The following is a 19,120-nucleotide window of genomic DNA, read 5'->3' on the forward strand; positions in this document are numbered from 1 at the left end:
GTTCTTACCAATTCAGTGGGGTGGTGCTCCTTGGCTGGTTCCCACGCCTCTCCAGGTTCTTTTTGCTCTCAGAGCCAACACCCCAGTCCACTGGAAGAGTCATCCTCCCCCACAGACAATAGGTCTGCTGGCATGCCAGGTGAAGTTTGCTTCTCCCAGCGTCCTGGGGGCCAGACCCCAAAGACAAGGGAGGCGAAAAATTGTCGTCTCTGCATCCCTGATGAGCCCCCAGAAATATTGCAGGATTCTTAAACAGGGAGACGGGACACCAAGGCTATAAGCAGGAAGCAGCATTTATTGATGCTGGCACCAGCTCGGCGGATTCTTATCCAAAGGCTGAGCCCTGATTATAACATAACAGCAATTTTATACAGTCTTCTCATTCCTACACAGCTACAGATATAAGGAAGAATGTTAATTGGTTGGCAAGCTCTGGGGGGAGGGCAGTCAGGAATGAACTCTTCGGAACAGGAAATGGCCAGGCAGGGTCAGGCTGCCACACCTCCACTTCTGTAACCTTTCAAGACCTGTCCCTAGGCAATGCCAACATGGGCACCCACCCCCAGAAAATGTTTTTAAAAATCCCACCACCATGACTCCATGTTAATATTTTTACATAGACACTCTAAACTCTTACTTGTGTCAATATTATATCAACTCCAGAAAGTCACTTTTTGAATTGCCCTTGAAAGAGAATGCTGGAAGAAGTAGGAAGACTCAGGCCTTGAAGTCAGATAACTGAATTCAATTTTGTCTTCATCTTGAACTAGGTGATGATCTTAAGCTTGTATCTACTTCTAGTCAGATGCCTGGAGGCAGGGAAGTGGGAGTGGTCTCCCCAGGCACAAGCAATAAAGAAGATGAGCATTTTCTATAGAGAATTTGAAAACAATAATAAAACCCTGTCAATTAAACTATGCTATGGCATTAATTGTAAAGATGTATCCCAGGTTTTAGAGATGTTAAAAGGTAAAAGCAATGTGAATCTAAAAATCCTTGGAGTGTGGTACTATTATTTCTGTTGTTAGAGGCTTCCAGATAAGTACAGTTATTCCCTTTTTATAGTAAGCATAGTGAGTCCATCACTTGCTTGAAGCAAATTACAGTGCCAGAATCGGAACCCAGTTTTTTATGACTGGAAAATCTCTGCTTTCTCTAGGTTTCCAGACTGACTTCTCAAGGATTCTTTCTGACACTGGGTGCTTAGGGCTTCTGATTTTTAATCTTTCATTTATATCCAGGAGTTCTTATCCTCAGCACTATTGGCATTTTGGGTCAGATAATTTCTTGTGGGAATGTCCTGGGCCCTGTAGGATGTTTAGCGGCATACCTAATCTCTACTCCACTAACTACCAATGGTAGCCTCCCAGTTGTGATAATCAAAATTTCAGACATTGTCCCCTGGAAGGAAGGGGCAAACTTACCCCTTGCTGAGAATCACTGGTTTATATCCAAACTACTAATTGTATAATTCTTGAGGGAGAAAATGGGATTTGAGGTAACTTTTCTCACTTTGACCAAAGGGAAGATCCATGTCCTCAGATTGTAGGCTCTACACCACCTGCATTATATGTACTTGAAGTGCCACCTAAATACAAATTCAAGGGCCTGTCCCAGAACTGCTGAGCCAAAATTTCTGGCAAACATCTGCCCCTCAGTGGGCTTATATTGGAGAAGGGGTACTGGGGTAAGTGTATCAGGAAGGCTTCCTAGAGAAGAGGCCATGGGAGCCAAGATTGGAAGGGTAAATTGAATCAGCTAGCCAGAAAGGAAGGAAGGAAGGGTGTTCTTGGCCCTATAGGGAAGGCCCACGGGCTTTTTACTGAGTGTTCTTGAAATGACAGCACCTGCTCTTCCTCAAACCCTATCTCAAGACTGGCATCACTGCCTCTTAGGTTAATTTTTTTTTCTATCAGAAAAATCAGTGTATGCTCACTTTGTAAAGCATTTAGAAATAGACTAGCAAAAAAGAAGAAAAAAATAAAATCACATGATGTCTGACCAGAGCTAGTCATTACTAACATTTCTCTGTCATTTTATATATGGGTACAAAATTTTAACAAAAACAGACCTAGTGTACATGTTGTTTTAAGTCCTGCCTTTTTTTTTCCACTTAAAAATATATCTCTTGAAACTCTTGTCTTCTTGGGAGTGCAGAAAGACCATAAGAGGTTTGTTTCATGTTACAAAGGGGATAGGAAATTTTTTTGGATTCACTATAGGTCACGTGCCTAAATTTGTTAGATTTCAGCCTGCTGGTATTGAATGAAACATCCCAGTCAAGAGTTAGCATTTCTCCTTTATTAAATCTGCTCATCTTCTTGGTTTCTCAGTATTGGATAAAAAAGACATTATTCTTGAAGAACCCCTGCCAAGTCATAGTTGACTCAACTTTTGACTATCCCACTCACCCTGTCTGTGTGTGATTCTTTGGAGCTCTCTCTCTCTTAGCTGGCTCTTCTCTCTACACTCAGGTTTTTCCTTTCTGTGACCTTTCTATGTCACCCCTTACCCTGGCACTTCATTGCTCTGCAACATGTCATGGCTGCTCAGTGCCTTCAGGAACCAAGTCTGACTTCTGAGTCCAACCTTAAAGGCATCCTATAATTTGTTCCCCAAGGCTCTTTTCTCATTGCTACTCCTACCTTCATACCTGGTCCCTGAAGACACAAGACTTTTCCTCATTGTAGGGCCTGCATTTGGCCATACATAGGGGCTCTTAGTTTTATTTCTTTCTCCAAAATTTTTATCTATCCTTCAACATTGAATGCAATTTCACTTCTTTTCCTCATGTCTTTCTCATAGCTTCCATTATCTTCATTCATTCACTTACTTCCTCTGTTCATTATTTCACATTTGTTGCTGCCATGTGCATGCAAAGCTCCATACTGATAGAAGTGAAAGACGTGAGGAATCATCTCCATAGCTGAGGAAAGGAGCTCCGGGTGTGGTCCTGACTTTGCTAAAGCCAGCTCTCTGACCACAAAATAAGTTACTTCAGTGTCAGATTCCTCATCTATGAAATGGGGGAAATGGTAATGCCTTCCTTAAAGTGAAGTGTAATGACTAAATGGAACAACATAAATCAAGTAATTAATGGTCTTACTTAGAAGAAGCCATTGCCAGTTGAGGTTTGTGTTTCCTGGTATTTCGAAGCAGCAGACCCTTAGGCAACGAGCAACTCAAGGAGGTCAGGGGCCTTGCCTACCTTATCCATTGCTCCATCTCCAACACCAGGAAAGTGATTGTCACATAGTAGGTATTCAATAAGTATTTCTGGTTGATTGAGTCAATGATTCTTTTTTCCTTGCATTCTAGAGGAAGTGAGACATTTGGTTTTAAATCAGAGAAGATTGTCTGAAAAGGGCATTCACGTCAAAGAGGAGTGGGATGAGGAGTATGCAGCAGGAAAACCAGAAAAAGCAGAAAAATACTTAAAGTCTTTGGACGGTGAGTGGAGATGGCCTTTGTGGATAAACTGAGTGCAAACTATGGCAGAGAAAGTGATTGATTGGTAATACTGGTCTAGTGTGTGTGCACTGATTTCCTTCATGTGTATCAGCTGCTTTTGCTGGTTCTGGTTCACCCTGCCAAAGCAAGCACTGCTCCCTTTGCACAACTTACTTTTTATTGTTGATTATTTTTCTTTGTTTAATTTTTATCAATTCTGTGGCTTACAAAAAAAATACTTTTCTAACCATAGAACTTATATATGTGGTTTTTTTTAGAAAATTCTGTGAATGTAGAATTTAAAATAAGCAGAGAAATAATCTATAATTCCACCATCAGGAACAAGCATTATATTATTTTGGTTATCATATTATGGCAAATTCCTTTTTTATTTTATCTAAGTTTTTACATAGATGAAGTTATCCTGGTTATATAATTCTGTATTCTGATATTAATATGTCATTACATGCACTTTCCTATTTCCTTCAAAACTTTCCATAAACTTCATTTGTGGTAACTAAATAATACTTCATTTGCTGGTAATGTTGTAATTTGCTTAATCATTCCCTATAGGTGGGAATTTAGGAATCTGGGAGTGTTTTCAGTATTTTCTAATGTAAACTATTCTGAAGTGGACGACTGACTAAATAATAGGCTTTTCTTCTTTTATTTTTTTTTTCTTTCTGGGGTATTATATAAAGAACTGGAGGCCTCCTCTTGCCTTCATTTGTCAAAATAATCATAGTTAGTCTATATACTCACTCATTTACTTATTTATTATTAACAAAGCTTTTTACTGAATGCTCACACATACCAGGCCTTCTGCTGGAGCTGGTATTACAAAATGTGTAAAGGGCTCTCATTTCTTAGTGAACTAGTATAAAACAAGAAGTTTGAAGACATTTGCTAATAAATAATTTCATGTTCTTACCCAGCAGAGCCTGAAACTCTTTCCAAGAATACTGAGGAATGTGAAAAGCTACTCAGAACAGAAGATCTTGCCACAGTTGGGTAAGGATGAACACATGTTATTTTGGAGAGTGGAAGTACAGCCCCTTATTCCTAGCCTACAGACCCCCACCATGAGTCAGTGTAGATTTTTAGTAACTTCAGTTATGTTGGAGCTCATGCAATTCAAGAGAAATTAAAGGAACAGAGAAAGGCATGCTTGTGTTTATGAGTACCTGTGATATACATTAGCTACAGTACTGTCATGCATTACTTTATCTTATTTAATCCCGATAATGATCACTCTGTGAGGCGGTGTTACTATCTCCATTTTCTATATAAGGTGACTGAGTGGTTAAATGGTTTTCACAAAGTTCTAAAACAAGAATTCTTGGGAATCTTGGGGGTGTTGGTGAAGCCCGGATGCCAACCCACACCTTCAGATTACTGAGTTCACAGCCCTTCCTGCTCTTGGAGCCTCTTGGAGCCAAAGAAGGATCTGGAGAAGGAGTTTCCTTGGATCAGGACCAGGAGTAGAATGGAGGCCCAGCTGGTAGATTGGAGGAATGGGAGGGGGAAAACCAAGAGAAAGTGTCATTAAAAAAGATCTTGATTAAAAAAATTGTTTTTTCCTTGAATTTATAGATTAATTTTGAAAGAATTGACATTTTTACATTGTGAAGTTCTCCCATCCTTGATCATGGTGTATCTTTTCACCTATTTCAGCAACTCCTTTATTATATTATTAGTAGAGTTCATTTTTTATTCCTATATATGTTGTGGATAATGCCTATAAATGAATTCCTGAATATTTTATACTTTCAGTTGCTTTTATTAAAAATATATTATTTTTCATATTTTCTAGTTGGTTAGGAATTGGTAGTACAAGTGTTGTCTGCAGACCAATAATATTGGCCTTACTGGGGAGCTTGTTAGAAATGTGGAATCTCAGGCCTACCCCAGGCTTACTGAACCACAATCTGCATTTTATTTAACAACATTCTCAGATGATGCATATGCATGTGAAATTTGAGAAGCATTGGTTTAGAAGAATTCAATGTTATTATTATTTTTTAATCTGCTCACATTTAGTCCAATAAATAGATTCCTAGATCTATCTGGTCCCTTATTTTTCACCTTTATTTATTTTTCTCTTTGTGAATTTTCTAGATGGAATGTTTCAAGAATACCAACTATTTCTTTGGGTGGGGCAACCATGATGGAGATGAAGGAATTAATTGAGAGACCATCGTTTAGCAGCTTAACAAACATATTAGAAAAGCAAAAATTTCAAAGTAAGGATGAGATTTTGGAATTTTATAATATACCTGGGCTTGGAAGAATTATGAAATATTTCAAATTCCAAATACTTCAATGAGATTCTGTGATATCTGACCAAATATTACTCAAAATAAAAGAATACTACATATACTTTCAACTTATCCATTCTATCTCACCTCATCCATCCATCTCCAACATCCATCCATCCATCCATCCATCCATCCATTCATTCAGTCCCATTTCATCCCATTCACTTACCCACATTATCCCATTCATCTACCCCCTCTATCATATCCTTTCTCACTTTTCCAATATTTTTGTGCTCCTGATCCATAGTGTTGTGAATATGGGAAACATAGAAATCTCTAATATCTAGCGGAGACTTTCAAACAAATAATTAAAATTCTATGTGATAAATGCTATGGTAGGAGTAGGTATGTGGTATGTTGGGAAAGCACAAAAGAGTTGGAGATATCAACTCTCCTTGGAAGATAAGAAACTATTTGCTTCATATGGTGTAATGAGGGAAATAGCATCCCAGATTGCAGGAAATGATCATACAAAAGCATGTTATCTTAGTGATAGACTGCCACGAGGCAAAGATCCTCAGAAACCAGTAAATCTACTTACTCATTCTTAGCCTATATCTCCTCATCAGCTTTTCAGCAAGTAGTTGGGTTTCTAGTATGAAGGGGACAATTCTAGATCTAGTATACTTTGTTGCCTCCTAGGATGGCCATTTCTTGTTCATTCAACTATAACTACTACAAGTCATTTCCTTAACTCTCATTCATTTAATCTGCTTTTCCTGGTTCTAGTTCAACACTTAAGCTGCAGAGAGAAGTGACTGAGTCAGGCTCTCTAGTAGATATTGGAAACATAGCTGAATAAAATTCATTCCTATTTTTAAGGTCCTAAAGGATTAGTCCACACTTTCATATCTGAATACCTCTCAGCTCCTTCTGAATTTTCTCTTTTCCAGATTAGACGGCCTCACTCTTTTTTTATGTTTCTTGAGCATTTTAATGAGGTTTTCAAACCATTTTTTAAATTTTGAAATGATAGATGAGTACACAGAAAAATATAACAACAGTGTACCCACAATTTAGATGTTATTATTTTGCTATATTTTCTTCATTTCTTTCTTGTTCTTTTTTCTTTTTTAGGAAATAAAGTTTCAGTCCCCTTTGCATCTTGTGTTTTAAAATCTGTACCTTATACTGAGGTAGATAATTGGTGTGGTCCTTCCTATTGGTAGAGTGCCCCATTAGATGGATGTACCATCCTTCATCCATGTAGTCCCCCACTGAGGAACATTTGAGTTGTCTTCAATTCTCTGCTGCCACCAGCACTGCAATAGCTATCATCTTTGAGCAGGTGTTTATGTGCACATGCAGAAGAGTCTAGGGCATTGGCCAGCAAGGTCACCAGATGTAGGAAATGCACATTTACTCCTTATCTCATTCACTTACTAGAGATGCTGTCAGTTTACTCTCTAGAATGTACCTATTTTTTGCCCTCCTGACAGCAGTCCTAAGAATTCCTGTTTCTCCACATCACCCATGCTTGGCACAGTCAAGGGCTTAATTCATGATTCCCAGTGTGGTCGAAAGATTCTCATATGCTTATTTGGTCACACTCATGTGATTTGCCTATTCTTATTTCTTTGCTTATTTTTCCTTTGTGTTTCAATTTTTTCTTGTTGATTCATAAGCTTTATTTTTTATATCTTCTGGATAATTATGCATTGTCAGTTACATGCGTTATAAACAACACAGACTGAGATCTGTAACTTATCCTTTTACTCTATATATGTTATCTTCTTTCGTACACCAATTATTTAACTATTCCTTTCTAGTTTGTACTTTTGGTAACGTTTAAGAAATTCTTCCTCATCCAGATATCAATATAGTCTCTTATGTATTCTTCCAATCATTTTGAGTTTTTGTTTTCACTTCTAGACTGCAGTTCTTTTTACATATACCATTAGGTGCCTGATAATTTCATTTGCCTCCAAATGGATAGTCAGTATAATTAATTGATTACTCCATTCTTTCAAATTGATTTGAAACACCACATGTGGATCTAGTTCTGAGCTTTCTAGTCCATTTAATTGGCTTTTATATAATGGAACCAATAGCTCATGGTTTTAACTATCATAGACTTATGACTCTTATCATCTCCTTTTTACTTTTGATCAAAGCTTGGCACTAAGCCTAACATTTTCTGAACCCCTACTCTTCTCAACACCCTAGAGGCAGGTGCTATTGCCCCATTTGACACATGAGGTAATTGAGGCTCAGAATGGTGAAGGCACTGTCCCGGGGTTATACTGCAGGAGAGGTAGAGCTGGTTCTGGAACTCTGATGGTTAACTCCAAAGCCCAAACCTCAACCCTATTTTGTGGTGAAGATCAGACTTCAAGGAATATTTAGATATGCTGTGGTGCTGCTGTCATCATAACAACCTTAGCCCCCTTCTGACCCATGCTCTCGTGTAGTAGCAGGTGGGGAACCAGGACACCCCTCCATTTCTCCCTGCATATAACTGGTAATTGATCAGCTATCCACATTTAGACACCTCTTCTGATTGCTGATAAGAGGCAGCAGCACAAAGAACATTCTGCCTTCAAGGAGCTTCCAGAACTTTCTCAAATCTCTGCAGCATATGCATTCACATATTACAGCTTGGATATGAGCTCCTCTTAATACTTATTTCATTCTTTTGATCCCATAGTTAAACAGAAAGAATCAGAGGGAAAGAAGAAAAGCCAGAAGAAAAGGAAGAAATCCCGAGCAGAAGAGGACACTGACCCCAAGCTGGCAGGCCACTGGAAGCAGGGCTCCTTTTCCATCCAGCTGGCAGTAATGCCACTACTTGCAGGTAGCTACACCTATTCCCAACAGTTTCTCATTGTCTTGTCAAATTTAGCTAAAAGTTCATAAACAGGATGCTCATCATGACCAGACTCCTGCTCTATGCCACCAAATTTCACATTTGCCAAGTAGGGGTGTCTCTATTACAGAGAGGAGAAAAGGGAAGCATGGAGAGTTAAATGTATTGTCTAAGATCACATAGCAAGTACGTGTGATGCCAAGATTTGAACCCAGGTCTTATTACCAAGCCTAAGGAAACTTATGAGAATAAAAAATGTCACAATTTTGTTTGCCAAAAGAAGATGCTGCTTTTTAATAAACTTGTTTCTATAGATTTTTACAAAAACATCTAATAAAGGAAATTAGGAAAAGGAACCGGTATTTATGTCCCATCATTTACTTCTCATAACAAACATTGATCCTCCCAATAAACTTGTAGCAATAGTGTGAGGGGTGATTATCATTGCCACCATTTTTTTTTTTCAATGAGGAATCAAAACTCAGAGAAGTCAAATAACTTACCTGAGGTCACATAGCTCCGTGGCAGAACTGGAGTTTAATTCTTTTTCTTTGCAAGATGTATCACAAGTTATAAACTAAGTTTTCTACCATTTGATAAATAATAAATAGGCATTTATTATATCTGTATGTTTTGATGATGAAAAGCTCAGAATATATTTGAGTAAAATTATGTGACTTCATTTTTAAAAGGGTAATATGGGTGAGGGGAACCCTCTTCTTTTTTCTTCAGGGAAAATAATTTCAAACCTATTTCATCGTGAGTTTTTGGTTTTGGGTTTGGGGGGTTTGGGGTTGACGGGCAGGGTAGAGGGTGGAAATCAGGGTGAATGTGCGCCCTTTATTGGCCAATCTGCAGAAATTTAGGCTTCAGTCTTTTCTGGAACCAATTTTTGCAGACACGTAGGGTAAAAAGCCCATAAAGTCAGCACTGAGTTCCACAGATACCGGAAAAATCATAATTCTCACAGGCTCTTGGGTTAGTGTTGATACATTTTGAGGAAATATTATTAACTTTTTAATTAAATTTATTGAGGTGACATCAGTTAACAAAATTATATAAGTTTAAAGTGTATGATTCAATAACATATCATCCGTATATTGCATTATGTGTTCACCACCCAAAGTCAGATCTCCTTCTGTCACCATGTATTCGTCTCCCTTTACCTTTTTGTTTTGCAACTTTAAATGGATTTTTGAAAATCAGCTTTTCTCTAAAGTTGGGCCTTTTGGACTCCCTTAGCTTTCCTACCACATCAGAATCTTCAGATTTTTACCCACTCTCATGTTGTCCTTTGGGAGGACTGAGTCTCCCCATACAGCTGTTGCATGCTTCTGCTTGGAGCAAACATCATGGTAAATGCTTCATGGTCTTTGAATCCCAAAGAAGAACCAGTGGTTCTCTAGTGGGTGAGCTCTGGGTGACCTGCATAACTTTGCCCTTAATTTTACTGTGAGGGGAAGGAAAATCTTAAATGATCTTAATTTGCCCGGTGTGACTGTATCCAGCAAAGTGAAGTCAGGAGGTGCTAGGGCCTCCCCTTTCTTTAACCTGTGTTCTCATGGCTGTGTAATATGAGAGTTATTGCAAGAACTCCGGTGACAGACTTTGAATTTTGGCTCAGCCATTTAACAACAAGTTACCTGTTTTCTCTGAGTCTCAGTTTCCTAATATGTAAAATGGGGTGATAATTCCTACCCCAAGGGCTGTAGTAAGGATCACATGAAATAATGCGTGTAAACTGCTTGGCATGGAAACTCACATACATTAGGACACAAAGAGGTTGCTAGTATGAAGGTGGCAGCTGCTTCTGTCAAGATACTGGGTGGGCTGGGTGCAGGGCAGTGAGCTCCAGCAAAGAAAACAGAAAGATAACCTCTTCCCTTACACTGATGTCATGGTTTATGGCGATAAACTGAGAATGGCCTTGGCTCAGCACGCCAATTTTATGTTAGTGTTTGCCATAATATAGTAGCACAAGATCTATTCCAAAACCAGCATGATTATTTTGGTAATCATCTTCAGTTTCAAATTAGGCCATAGACTTTGCAAACCTTAGTGGCAAATATTGGTTAACTAGTAACCCAATAAGATTCTGTGTTTAGACTAAATTATTATTTTTATTGTATAGTGGAGGGGCCAAACTTAGCCAAGTAGGACTGGTGTAAACACTGGTTCCAACACTTACTAGCCAAGAGAACTTAGATGATTACTTAACATCTCTGGGCCTCAGTTCCCATCTGTAAAGCAGAGACAATAGCAACCACAAAGTGTCATTTGAGGATTGAGTGGCATTAATGCGTGGTCGAGGCTAGCATCGGCAGCTGTAAGTGCACAAGCCATGAAGTGTCAGCCCCCCACCTTTTCCCTTATTCTGGAACAGTGGTTCTCAATTCAGGCCCTTGTGACCCCCAGGGAAAACTTGGTAGTGTGTGGAGGCATTTTTGGTTGTCATAAGTGGGAGAGGAATGCTAATGGCATCTAGTGGAATTCTGCTATATGTCCCCATCACAAAAAGTTATCTGTCTCCAAATGTCTGTATTATTGAGGTTGAGAAACTCTACCCTACAATTATGGCTGACACTTCCTTAAATTTATGAATGATTTGAGTACCTGTTTGTACTGGAGATTTTTTTCTAAACTGGGCAATTTTTATATGAAAAGGCTTACAAAGTTCTAGAACACAAATCATAATTAGTTATGGCCTTGATGAGTTGGCTTTATTGAAGAGAATCACGTGAGAGCAGGGAGGGCTACCCCCAAGAGATGCTCAATTCCCCACGCTTACGGCCCATGCAGACAACTGCATACACAAGGCCCACAACTTGTTTTGTAAGTGACTAGGCTTTCTGAGCATGTTTTGGAAGTGACTAGGCTTTCTGGGTTTTTATGTGCCCTATAAATATATTTACAAACATTTTAAAGTAATAGAACTGACGTTGAGCATGTACAATGTGTTGGGCAGTGTTCCTGGCACCTTCACATATATAACCCTAAGAAAGGTAGTATCTGTGCCCACTTTTCACAGAGTAAATTGAGCCTCAAAGAGTCTCTAACTTGTTGATCATGTGACTACAGAGTCAGATCTAGGATTTGAACCTAGACCTCTCTACTTGCAGAACTGGAGCTTTTGCATTTTTTTTCTACACTTAAGTATGTCTCCACCTAGTGAAATGAATGGACACCTTTTATGAGAAAAGTATTCTCACAGCTATGTACCACGCAGTAGTTCAATTCAACCACCTTTTTTCTAGTCACACTATTGCAAAAGCGTGCCACACTTGATTTGACTCAAATGTATAAGTTATAACCTACATCGATATCTACGTTTTCTCATTAGACCAACGATCCCCAACATTTTTGGCACCAAGAACCAGTGCTCCTATAAGAATCTAATGCCTGATGATTGGAGGTTGAGTTAAGGCAGTAATTCTAGTGCTGGAGAGTGGCTGCAAATACAGATGAAGCTTCGCTCGCTTGTCCACCACTCACCTCCTGCTGTGCAGCCTGGTTCCTAACAGACCATGGACTGGTAGCAGTCTGCAACCCAGGGGTTGGGGACCCCTGCATTAGACCACAGCAGTTAAAGTGACATTACTGACCACCAAAATACACATAGGCATAATTTGTTCTTGAATTTATTCTATTCTAAAATAATTGCCTAGAACAGCACTCTGCAATAGAGCTCTCTGCAGTGATGGAAATGTTATATATCTGCATTGTCCAGTCCAGTAACTCATAGCCACATGTGGTTACTGAGCATTTGAAATGTGACTCACGTGAAAAAAGAACTGTACTTTAAATTGTATTTAATTTTAATTAATTTAAATTTAAGTAGCCACACAGAGCTGGTAACTAATGTACTGGACAGCACAAGTCTAGGATGGTGATTCTGAATCACCTGAGGAGATTTTAAAAATCCGAATGCAAAGACTACACCCAAGACCAAGTCAATCAGACTGGTGGTACCCAAAGCTTCTATATCCTAGAGATGATTCAAGAACTGCTAACGTTGCAAGATGATCATCAAGATTAAATCACAAAAATTAAATTCTCTTAGAGAATCTATGGAACCTCAGTTTGAGAAACCGGTGTATAACATGCTGCGTGTAGGTGTTTCTCAATTCTTCTTTTTTTTAATTTTCTTTTTTTACTTGTAATTTTATAATAGGCTCTTCTCAGGTTGTCTGATCCCTCTGTGCTTGTTTTGGAACTGTCATGCGTAACTATATAATGCTATGTTTATTCCACCTTCCCCCACCAGGATGGCAAACTGTAGTGAGTCATGGCAGTGGACAGTCTGCCAACATTTTAGATTGTTTTTTGACTTTAAAAACAGAAGTTCCTATCATGACTGAAGAACAAAAGCAGGACTTAAACCCCCTGACTATAAAGATCAAGTGTGTTTCCTGCCTTCCATCACAACCTGTGCCCATCCATGAACTAGAGGTAAGAATGAGCCAGGTAAACTGATTTGAGAGTTCTTTTTCCCAGACAATTCCCCACTATGTGTCATCTTTATCCCCCCAATGACCCTACATGAGATGTAGAATCATCATCCCCATTTCACCATTTAGGATCTCACAGCAAGACATGAAAAACATTAGGTTCCTTGGATTAGGATCTACCAAGTCTTGAGGTCTCCCCTCAAATGGAGGTAGTGATCTTCAAATGTTCTTCAAATGGAGGGAGTGATGCTCCCTTTAGAAGAAGTTCCTAGACTTCCTTACTACAGCGGCAGTGCTCACCTATACACTCACTTATTTTAAACCAACCAGGTTTAGCACTGCTGTTTATTTTAGGAGTTCCCTTTTCCCTCTCCTGGAGGGATCCCTGTCTCCTAGATTCTGTATCTTCCTCTTGCTTTGTTTGCTCTCTGGTTTTGTTGGAGCACATCCTCCTGTAACTTCTTAAGAAAAAGTCAATTAATAAAAAATATTTCTTTTGAGATATCATATGTCCAAAAATATCTTTATTCTGCCCTTATACATGATTGAAAGCTTGGCTGGGTATAGAATTCTAAGTTAAAAATAATATTGCTTACGAGTTCTGAAGGCATTGTTCCATCATCTTTTTTTATATTCCAGGTTGAAACTTTGTGCTTTGTATGTGATTTTTACTTCTCTTGAAATTCGTAGAATCTTTATCTTCTGAAACTCCTTAATTATGTATCGTAGGGTATGTATATCCATATTCATATATTATACTTTTATGTTGAAATATAAGTTCACAGAAAGTTGCAAAGATAGTACAGAGAGATCCCATGTACTCTTCTGCCAGTTGTTACATAACATAACTACAGAACAATAACAAAGTCAGAATGTTAATATTGTTTCAACATGTGTGCATAGTTCTTTTCTACTTTATCACATGTGTAGATTCATGTAACTGTCATTTGGCACTCAAGATACAGAAATATTTTATCACCACAAAGATCTCTCGTAATATCCCTTTATAGTCACAACTACCTCATAACCTCTCACCATCTCTAACCACAAATTTGTTTTCCGGCTTTATAATTTTGTCAATTTGAGAATGTAATTGTTATAGGTTAAATTGTTTTTCCTCAAAAGATATTTCTTTTATATGTAAGATATAAAACTGAAAGCGGCAAACAAACGTGACAAACAAAAACTATAGACACAGATAACAGTTTAGTGGTTACTAGAAGAAAAAGGGGGTGGAAGAGAAATAGATAAGAGTTAATGCGGTAAAATATATGGTGACAGAAGGAAATTTGACTTTGGGTTGTGAACACACAATGCAATATACATATGACCAAAAGAAAAACGCCTTCTTTGCATCAGGCTAAAGAGAGATCTTCAGTAAGTCTACTTTCTGGAAAAAAAAAAAAGCAGAGTACACTTCCATTAATGCCTAGGTGGAGAAATAGTCCATTAAACACCATAAACAACCAAGGTGACAAAGCAGCTCAAAAATCTCCAGAAAATAAGCTTAAAGACATAGAAATATGCAACTTAAATGACAGAATTCAGGATGGTACTTCTGAAAAAACTCAATGAGATCCAAAACAACTCAGATCAATAATTTCAGAAATTAAAGGAAAAAAAACACTAGATGAGCAGAATGAGTTCTTTAGCAAGGAGATCAAAATCCTCAAATAGAACAAAATAGAATTATGGAGATGAAGAACACAATGCAAGAGTTGAAAAATGAAATAGCAAGCTTGGGAAATAGGGTTGACCAAATGGAGGAAAGGATCAGTGATATCAAAGACAGAAATCTAGAAATAAATCAGAAGGAAGAAGAGAGAAAAGGAAGAATGAAAAATAATGAGAGAGAAATAGAAGAGCTAGCTGATACCATCAGGAGAGAAAACATAAGAATGGTGGGCATTCTCAAAGGGGAGGAAAGGAGCAGGGACTAGAAAGCATTTTCAGACAAATAGTTGACAAGAATTTACCAAATCTAAGGAATGAGCTGGAACTTGGAATTCAAGTCAACGGAACACCTAATTATCTCAACTTAAAAAAAACCTCCAAGACACATTATATTAAAATTATCAAAAATTAAAGACAAAGAATGACTTCTCAGGGCAGCCAGGGAAAAGAAGATGGTAACTGTTAAAGAAAAACCCATTAGATTATGGTCGGGTTTCTCAGCTCAAACTTTACAACCAAGAAAGGAGTGGAATCAAATATTCAAACTATTAAATGAAAGGAACTACCAACCAAGAACAATGTATACAGACCTTTCCAGTCATATAAAAATTGAGGGAATTATTCAAAACAAGGGCTGCATTACAGAATATGCTGAAAAGGGTCAACTCGGCTAACACAAAATGGTGAAAAAAAATACATGAGTAAGACGATTAGCAGACACATAGAAGCAGAGAAATGCAACTCTTACTAAGACAGGGCGTTATAAGCTTAAACAATAAGAAGAAATTTGCTATACCAAGATAGTAATGAACGTTTAGCATACATAGGGACAAACTAAGACAAAAAGAACTAAAAAGGAGAGGATTCAAAGATCCAAATTCACAAAGCGAAATGGAGATAAGGCACATGCAGAAGAAAATAGATGACTGTACATATATAACTATTATTTATATATTCGTAATGGTAATCACATGCCAAAGATTCAGAACTGAACTATATAATAAGAAGGTCCAGGGGAAAAAATCCCAAAACCCAACAAATTAATTAAAAATAAAAGTAAAAAAAAACAGAAACACAAGGACAAGGAAGCAATAGAAACATCAAGCAACCAGAAAGCAAAAGATAAAATGGCTATAAGAAGAGTTCATATTTCAATAATCACCCTAAATGTAAATGGACTGAACTCACCAATAAAAAGGCACAGAGTTGCAGATTGGATCTAAAAACAAAACCCAACCATACGCTGCCTCCAGGAGACACATCTCAGTTCCAAAGACAAATATAGACTCAAAGTGAAAGAGTGGAAAATGATATTTCAAACAAATTGCATTCAGAGAAAAGCAGGAGTAGTGGTACTAATATCAGACAAAATAGACTTCAAAATAAAAAAGGTAAAGAAAGATACTGAGGGACACTTTATAATGATATATAAAGGGAATCATGTACCAAGAAGAAATAACACTTAGTAACATTTTTGCTCCCAATCAAGGAGCTCTGAAATATATAAAGCAATTACTAACAGAACTAAAGGGAGAAACAGACCAAAACACTATCATAGTGGGAAACCTAAATATCCCACTGTCAGATATGAACAGATCATCCAATAAAAAATCAATAAGGAAATAGCATCCTTAAATGATACATTAGACCAACTTGATATAATTGACATTTACAGAGTCTTCCATCCCAAAACGATTGCTTATACATTCCTCTCTAGTTCATATAGAACATTCTCAAGGATTGACCACATACTAGGACACAGAGATAGCCTCAACAAACATAAGAGGATCCAAGTCATACCAACCATATTCTCTGATCATAATACTTTGAAGCTGGAGAGCAACTGTAAAAAGAAAGCAGGAAGAACCACAAACACGTGGAGATTAAACAACATGCTACTGAAGAATAACCGGGTCAGAGAAGAAATAAAAAGAGAGAACAAAAGTTACATAGGAACAAATGATAATGATAGTACAACATATCAAAACTTTTGAGACATAGCAAAAGCAGTCATATGAGGAAAATCCATATCATTACAGGTCTACCTCTAAAAACAAAAACAAGCCCAAATAAACAACCTAATGCTTCATCTTAAAAAAACTAGAAAAGAAGAACAAATGAAGCCTAAAGTCAGACAGAAAAAAATCATCAAAATTAGAGCAGAAATAAATGAAATTGAAAACACACAAAAAAGAAAAAGAAAAAAGAAATGCAACAATGAGCTGTTTCTTTGAGAAGGTTAATAAAATTGACAACCCCCTGGCTAGACTCAGTAAAGAAAAAACAGAAAAGACAGAAATAAACAAAATCAGGGATGAAAGAAGAAGAATTCCAACAGACACCACAGAAATACAAAGGATCAAAAAAGAATACTATGAAAAAGTCTATAACACCAAATTTAATAACTTAAATGCAATAGACAAGTAGTTAGAAAGATACAATCTTCCTAGACTGAATCAAGAAGAACTAGAAAATCTAAATAGACCAATTAGTGGTATGGAAATTGAAACAATCATCAAAAATCTACCAAAAAGTAAAAGTCCAGGACCAGATGGTTTCACCCGTAAACATTCTTTGAATGTTCTACCAAACATTCAAAGAAGATTTAATACTTATTCTCCTCAAACTCTTCCAAAAAATTGAAGAGGAGTCAATATTTCCCAATTCATTTTATGAGGCCAATAACCTTGATTAAAAAAAAAAAAACCAAAACAGTAAAGATAAAAAAAAGAAAACCACAGACCAATATCTCTCATGAACACAGATGCAAATATCCTAAAGAAGATACTAGCAGACTGAATACAATAACATATTAAAAAGATTATACACCATGGTATAGTGGGCTACATCCCAGGAGCACAGGGATGGTTCAACATATGCAAATCGATTAATGTGATACACCGCATAAACAAATTAAAAAATAGGAAATCATATGGTCATATCTATAGATGCAGAAAAAGCCTTCAACAAAATTCAGCATCCATTTATGATCAAAACACTTAACAAAATCAATATAGAAGGAAAGTACCTTAACATAATAAAGGCCATCTATGACAAACCCTCAGCCAACATTATACTTAATGGTGAAAAACTAAAAAACCTTTCCTCTAAGATCAGGAACAAGACAAGGATGTCCACTATTGCCACTATTATTTGATACAACATTGGATGCCCTAGCAAGCACAACCAGGCAAGAGAAAGATAAAAGGCATTCAAAGAGGAAACAAAGAAGTCAAACTGTCACTATGTGCGGATGACATGATTGTCTATATAGAAAACCCTAAAGACTCCACAAGAACACTACTAGAACAATAAGCAAACACAGTAATGTAGTTTCTTTTTACAGATCAATGATCAATAATCCATAACGTTCCTATGCCCTAATAGTGAATTGTCAGAAAAAGAAGTAGAAAAAATAATTCCCTTTGCAATTGCAACAAAAGGAATAAAATATCTAGGAATGAATCTAACGAAACATGTGAAGTACCTTTATAATGAAAACTATAAGACCCTATTACAAGAAATCGAAGAAGATGCAAAGAAATGGAAAGATATTCTGAGTTCTTGGATTGAAAGAATCAACATAGTTAAAATGACCCTATTACCTAAAGCAGATTTAATGCAATCCCCATCAAAATCCCATCAGCATTTTTTAAAGATACAGAACTAAAAATCATCAGATTTGTATTGGAGCACAAAAGACCCTGAATTGCCAAAGCCATCCAGAGAAAAAAGAATGAGGCTGGAGGAATCACTCTGCCTGATTTCAAATTATATTACAAAGCAACAATAATCAAAACAGCATGGTACTGGCAGAAAAAAAAAAAGATACATAGACTGGTGGAGCAGAATTGAGAGTCCAGAAGTAAACCCATGTTCATATGGGCAAATGATTTTTGACAAAGAAGCCAAAAACATAAAGTGGAGAAAGAAAGCCTCTTCAATAAATGGTGCTGGGAAAACTGGAAAGCCACTAGCAAAAAAATGAAATTAGACTGTTGTCTATCACCAAACACCAAAATTAACTCAAAATGAATTAAGGACTTGAATATAAGACATGTAACAATAAATTGCATAAAGAAAAACATAGGAACCAAACTCAAGGATCTTGTTCTTAAAGAGGATTTTATGAATTTGACCTCAAAGGCAAAGGAAGTAAAACCAAAAGAATGAATGGGACTATGTCAAACTAAAAAGCATCTGCACAGCAAAAGAAACCATCAACACAGTAAAGAGACAACCATCCAAATGGGAAGATATATATTTCTGAAAAGGGCTTATTATCCAAAACATACAAAGAACTCATACAACGGAATAACAACAAAGACAAATGTTCTAATCGAAAAATTGGCAGAAGACCTGAACAGACACTTCTTCTTAGAGGACATACAAATGGCCAACAAATATATGAAAAGATGCTCAGC

The 19,120-nt window shown here is 37.2% G+C and overlaps 1 protein-coding gene across 1 annotated transcript in view; it reads left to right on the forward strand.

The window, feature by feature from the left end:
• The first annotated feature begins 959 nt into the window (after window positions 1–959).
• The window catches only part of LOC120594841 (uncharacterized protein FLJ43738-like), a 76,046-nt gene continuing 57,885 nt past the window's right edge, over window positions 960–19,120 (forward strand). The window contains exons 1-6 of the mRNA XM_039853000.1: window positions 960–969; window positions 3,319–3,450; window positions 4,386–4,461; window positions 5,569–5,693; window positions 8,416–8,562; window positions 12,839–13,023. Coding sequence (XP_039708934.1) covers window positions 960–969; window positions 3,319–3,450; window positions 4,386–4,461; window positions 5,569–5,693; window positions 8,416–8,562; window positions 12,839–13,023 — 675 coding nt within the window. The remainder of the gene's footprint in view (window positions 970–3,318; window positions 3,451–4,385; window positions 4,462–5,568; window positions 5,694–8,415; window positions 8,563–12,838; window positions 13,024–19,120) is intronic.

The sequence above is a fragment of the Pteropus medius genome, unplaced genomic scaffold, assembly GCF_902729225.1.
Source record: "Pteropus medius unplaced genomic scaffold, Ma_sr-lr_union100, whole genome shotgun sequence".
In the NCBI taxonomy this organism is placed as follows: Eukaryota; Metazoa; Chordata; class Mammalia; order Chiroptera; family Pteropodidae; genus Pteropus; species Pteropus medius.